Raw genomic sequence first — 5549 nt, 5'->3', positions numbered from 1 at the left:
TATGACAACTCAATTCTGTGGGTGCGCTTTGTCCGGTGGGGGGTGGGGGTGAGCTAAGGTCCCTTCAGCTCTGCTCATGTGTCTAGTTAGATTTTCATATAACTTGAATGTGGTTAAGATTCAGTTGTCCTGTTGAATTTGTGAGAAATCCTTATTCACCCACACGGATTTATTGTCATACAACAGGATACTTGGCAAGTACGCAATGGGGAGGAGGAGGAGGGAAGAAGTTCAGAGGGAGGCAGAGAAGCAGAGAAGGTAGAAGAAGAGAGGAGGATCTGACCCAAACAAGCAAGTTCCACCATCCACCACACACACACTCAATGTCTGAGAGGTGCTAGGGGCTTCGGGCAGCCGCGGCCCTACCTGGACATGAACCCACCTGCACAGTGGAAGGGCCTACCCGCTTCGGCCCCGTGCCGTGGGAGCCCTTGTGCTGAGACCATGGTCCCTCCAGAGTCTCTGGCACATGGACACACACACACCCTCTCATAAATGCATGTCTGCTCACCTCACCCTGACTTCCTCTTCATTGCTTAAGGGGGAAAATATATTTAATTGTAGCCACTGGATGGAATAATTCAGTAACTAAGAATATAGGAGTTTTTCCTCACTTAAAGATTTAAATTTTCTAAGGATTTTAAACTCACTCTACTTGGAATATGAAGAGAATTGTGGTCTCTTCTAGGCACCAGCGGGAACACATTTGCTCTTTCCTGGTCAGTGCACCCCGCTCGGCCAGCTCGTAAACAAGAGTCCACCACGCTCTCCTGTTCACCGTCCTGCAGCTTGAGCGTAGACACTGCCAGAGTCCCTACAGTTCCACGCTGATCCCTGTTTAAACCAAAGAGCAGCCTGTGAGAATGAACAGTGTTGCCTGTACTTCCCAAGGCTTTCTCCACACACCTCCCCCCACCAAGAACCCCCAGTCAGAGCTGCACATTTCACTCTAGAGAACGTTCTGGGAGTCTAAGCAGAAATATCCTTGTTAGTTGACCAGTGTAGATGGATCATTTCCATCCTTTTTCCAGAGGCCCTAAGGGCAGCACATACCATGCTTTTTTCCCAGGAAGGGACTTGCCCTTCCCAAAGCTTTCTGCTGTAGAGTCCCCCTGAAGATGACAGGTGAGAAACTTCCACCTTATTTGTAACACCAGCTTCAGTGCCTGATGAACACCCTGCAGTGCAGCTTCCTTTACAGCTGTGTTTATCACACAGCAATGTGGAAGGCAAGCTTCACACCTTCCAAGTAAGACACCTGCGCTTCCCTCCCCCAGCTCCTCTTACAGCCGGAGAGCGTAGCCACTTCCGACAGTTACCCTTCTCGCCTGTTGTAACTGAGAATTTGGAGTTTTAGGAGGGTTTTGGCTTATTTTCTACTAAAATGCATTTTTATCCATAATGTGTTGGTATCTGTAGTTTTGTCTGGTTTTCTCAGCTGAGTAGAGAGATCCTGTGAATTGTAATAATCTGTAAGAGCACCCATCCAGAATGTAAGCTCACTAGTGTGGCCCTCAATCACTAGTGCTGTGGTGGTTGCAAACCTGGAATGGTCCGGGTTTGATCATCATCCCCAGCAGTCTTTCTGACAGAAGGAAAAATTCTCAGCCAAAAAAAACACTTTAGTGCTTTTTATCTGCTGAACCATCGAAATGCCAACCAGTAGTCTCTGGACCTGTATCCATTCAGTGTCTACTTAAATACATTTCACCTCTACCCTGTCATGACCCCTCCCACGAATGTTCTGCTTCCCCTTGCCCCAGCATGCTTTTCTGTGAGCTGCCGGATCTCACCAGTCCCCCAATAACATCTGCTTCTTCTTTCTGCACGTCTAGGATGACAGCACTAGCCATAGTGACCACCAAGACCCCATCTCGTTAGCTGTGGAAATGGCAGCAGTCAACCACACTATCTTGGCACTGGCCCGACAAGGAGCCAACGAAATCAAGACAGAGGCCCTGGATGACGACTGATGAGGGAGGGCTGAACGCAAGAAGTTAACTTAGTTTAGACGTAGCACCTTAGCAGACTTTCCTCGGTCCTTAACATGTGTTCTTACAGTATAACTTGCAGTTTCTTGTATGTCAGTTAGCCCTTAGGGTCTTGTTCTGTGAAGATGGCATGGTGCCCTCAGCCTTTGCATATACTCTCTCAGTATTAATTCCCAGTAACTAATAACCAACCAACCAACCAAACTTCCCTCTCCCAGCCCCCGAGGCTAGAAAATCTTGCTGCTCTGTCTTAGCATTCCAAGAAAGTGCTTCCAGGTATTTAGCTAGCCCTCAGTTCTCAAATAGTAGGCTCCGTGTAAAACCTTGGGTACCTTTAGATTCCTGTAACACTAGTCTCTACCCCTCTTCCTTCCCCAAGACTGGTAGGATGCAAGCTGAGGTAGTGTGGCCAAGATTGACAGACGCCATTTGGGGAGTGTCCGCAGAGTAAAAGGAACACTAGAAACCCCCCCTCCACGTGGGAATAATTGATTTCCAGCTGCAATAAGCCGTGCCTCATAATAGTCACACCGTGGCTAGATTATACTTCTTTGGGTGCTGTGCTAAGACAGTGGAAAAACTCGATCTCAGATTTTGGTTGATGTTAACATGCCTGACACAGACATCCTTTGCTCTCACAAGCTGTGTGACTGAGTAGATAAAATACTGCCTTCTGCCTTTGGGACCATGATTAAACAGAAAAATGACAACCAAAAAAAAAGTTAAAAAACCCACAAAACCCAGCTTGAGAGCATTGGGAAAAACCATGAGCCGAAGGTGTAATGATGGTGGGTGTTATTAGAACCACTGTACAGTGCGTGGCACAGGCACGCCCACCGGGAAGGTGCCGGAAGTCACGCGGAAGCGGCTCTGCCTCCTGTCTGTGTCCCCTTTCCTTGCTACCAAAAACACAGAAAGGTGATTCGAGGATGGAGCTAAGGCCAACAGTGAGTGAACGAACATCCAGTCCCTGTAGCCATTAAACTGAAGCCCCCTCAACATGAGAGGTTGGTAGAGGACTCTAGTGGGATTATGCCTGCTGACTGTCACAAGCGCAAATGCTTTCCTAAATAGGAGCAGAAAAAAGCAGGGGACATTTGCAATTTCTGTGGCGGGTCTGGGAGATATGACTTGCTTTGGTGTTCTCTTTACTCTGTCCTTGTAGAGGTGTGAAAAGCTATATTGCTACAGGCAATTTATTTAATAATTGGAAGCCATATTGATAATGGATGTGGTAATATTTGTAAAGTTTAATCTACTTTAAGCAGCAGTAACTAATGGAATTTTTTTCCTTGATCACATATGTAGCACTTTTGTTACTTTTTAAAGATATTTATATTTGATAAATCTTTTTTTCATTTTGAGAACTCAAAATACCAAACAGTGAACTTGCGTTAGAAAAGTCACCCTGTGATCACCTTGTCATCCAGTAGCGAAATGATGAACTACTCATGCATCCAAGAATATTACATCTGCCGGCCTCGTATGAAAATGATCTCTTGGCATCTCGATTAAAGGACACAGTGTCACGGTGCGTAAGAGGAACAGCCTCCAGTGTAGGCTGCGTCTGAAAGAGGCACGGCCGCTCTGTATTTCCTGCCTCGCTCCACCTCTGTGAACAACAAAACCTTGTTTAAAGGGGAATATGCAGAGGGCTGGCTCTTAAGCAAGGTTTCGTCTGTCTGTCCGTCACCTGTAAATGATTTGTAAGATTGAAGGAGGGGGTATTTCCTGACCTCTTCACCCTTCCTCACCCACCAAATGTTTTCAACTTAAAACGATTGAGAGAGAGAGAGAGAATGACTGGCCTTCCTGTTTTCCCTTCCTCGTCAGTGAGATTCTGAGTATCCGCCAGCTTCTAGCTGGTCTCGCTCCACCTAAGGCACCTGCTGATGCGCTCGCCTCCGTGTCTGTCCATCCTGCTTATGTCAGTGTGAGGAGGCCTTTGGGAGGCATGGAGGTGCTGCCTCTGTGGGTCCATGACTTTATAGAGCTACAGGCAGGACCTGCTCTTGTCCTAGGATTTCAGGGGGAAAATGTATATATTTTTTTCCAGCTTCCCAGAATTGAAGTAAAGTGGAGTAGTCTTTTTCTGTTTCACTGTATTACTTGAACCAACAAATTCAAGAGTAGCATTTGTTGTTCTCAGGAATGACCCGCCCTCCCCCACCCCCCACATTCATCTTCTTCTTGGTGTGTTTGACTTTTTATTGCAATTAGACTGTGTTAGCTTTCTTTCCTTTGATATTATTTAGAAAAAATATAACGTGTCTATCTTTCCATCTCGGTGGAATTTTTGTCTACTTTCAGTTAAATCAGAAAGAAGGAGAGAGAAAAATATACTGTCTGACAAGCTGCATCCATGATTTATTGTAAGGAGATTATTATAATTGATAGCTTCTTTATGATGGGATTGCTAGTATCATCTGTTCTTGCTGGTTCCTTTTAAAGAAACAGACTCAAACTATAAAGGCAGCTGCAGTTTCTAAAGAAACAGAGTGATTTCCAGAGAAGAGCCAAAAGGTTTCAGTGTTTTAAGACCTTTCAGGAAGGATAGAAAGCTTCGGAGAATAAAGGTGAGTATCCGTGAAGGGAGTACCAGGTGCTACCCAGAAATCTGGAAAAAGTGAAAGAATGTGTTTGCCAGGCAGGGTAGCAGCTCCTTGGGTTCAGTAGGAGCAAGAGGAAGGAGCCTTCACCCCTTTCATTAAAGACAACTGCCGGTCTGCTCTTAACTGCCACTGCCATATGTTTAACTCAGCTTCCTCACCAAGAGTGAAAATTTAGTTCTTTGGGTCTTCAGTTTAAATCTACTATAGGTTTTTGGTCATCAGCTTTAACTCCGCTGTCTTCTCTGGGCTACCTTAGTTCTTACCATGGCATGTGGAGTTGCCATTAATGAGTAACATCTTTGGGGAGTAAATTTTTTTCTTCAGCTTTTTCAGGTTTAAAGGGTGGTATTAAAATAGAAACCCTAAGTTGCTCTCTGAAGGGAAGATAGACTCTTTGAAAACAATCCCACTGTGTGCTTGTGGCTTTTCTGTCCTCTTTTCTCACTTCCTGCTGTACATTTTTCAGGCCCCAGAGGACTGTTTCAGGGGCTGCTGCTTCCCAGGTGAGGAACCCTTGCAAGCAGTTCCAGGTAACTTATTTTTTTTTTAAGACGCTTTCATTGAATTACTGCAGTCAGATGCGTAAACTTCCTCCCCTTCTTAAAACAGAGCCTTACAGAGGAACTTTTAAAGGTGGACCATCCTAATGCCATTTTTGCATTAAATGAGAACCTTAACACCAGATCAAGGCCAGTTGGTACCAAGTAAACAGTGTGGTTTATTTCAGAAGGGTTTGTAAGGCTGGAGTAAAGCTTAGGGCAGTTTTCTTCATAATCTCGGTCCTCTGAGTGTTAGCTTTTGAGTATTAGAGGAGTGTGGTTAGCTTCTCCCACCTTCGGGGTCTGTAAAGTTCCCACAGTCTGGTGTTTGGCGGGGTAGATCTTCCCCACATCCCCATTGTCCTTCACAGGAAGACCACTTAAGTCCAATCGAGGAGATGGGAGAG

At 45.4% G+C, this 5549-nt stretch overlaps 1 protein-coding gene across 1 annotated transcript in view; it reads left to right on the top strand.

Moving 5' to 3' along the window:
* The window catches only part of HMBOX1 (homeobox containing 1), a 195453-nt gene extending 191182 nt beyond the window's left edge, over positions 1-4271 (top strand). The window contains exons 10-11 of the mRNA XM_010840284.1: positions 270-295; positions 1836-4271. Coding sequence (XP_010838586.1) covers positions 270-295; positions 1836-1973 — 164 coding nt within the window. The 3' untranslated portion in view covers positions 1974-4271. The remainder of the gene's footprint in view (positions 1-269; positions 296-1835) is intronic.
* Positions 4272-5549: the final 1278 nt, after the last annotated feature.

Source organism: Bison bison, unplaced genomic scaffold, assembly GCF_000754665.1.
Source record: "Bison bison bison isolate TAMUID 2011002044 unplaced genomic scaffold, Bison_UMD1.0 scf7180017864143, whole genome shotgun sequence".
Taxonomy (NCBI): Eukaryota; Metazoa; Chordata; class Mammalia; order Artiodactyla; family Bovidae; genus Bison; species Bison bison.
The sequence above is the reverse complement of the archived record's forward strand: the minus strand, read 5'-3'. Positions and strand labels throughout refer to the sequence as shown.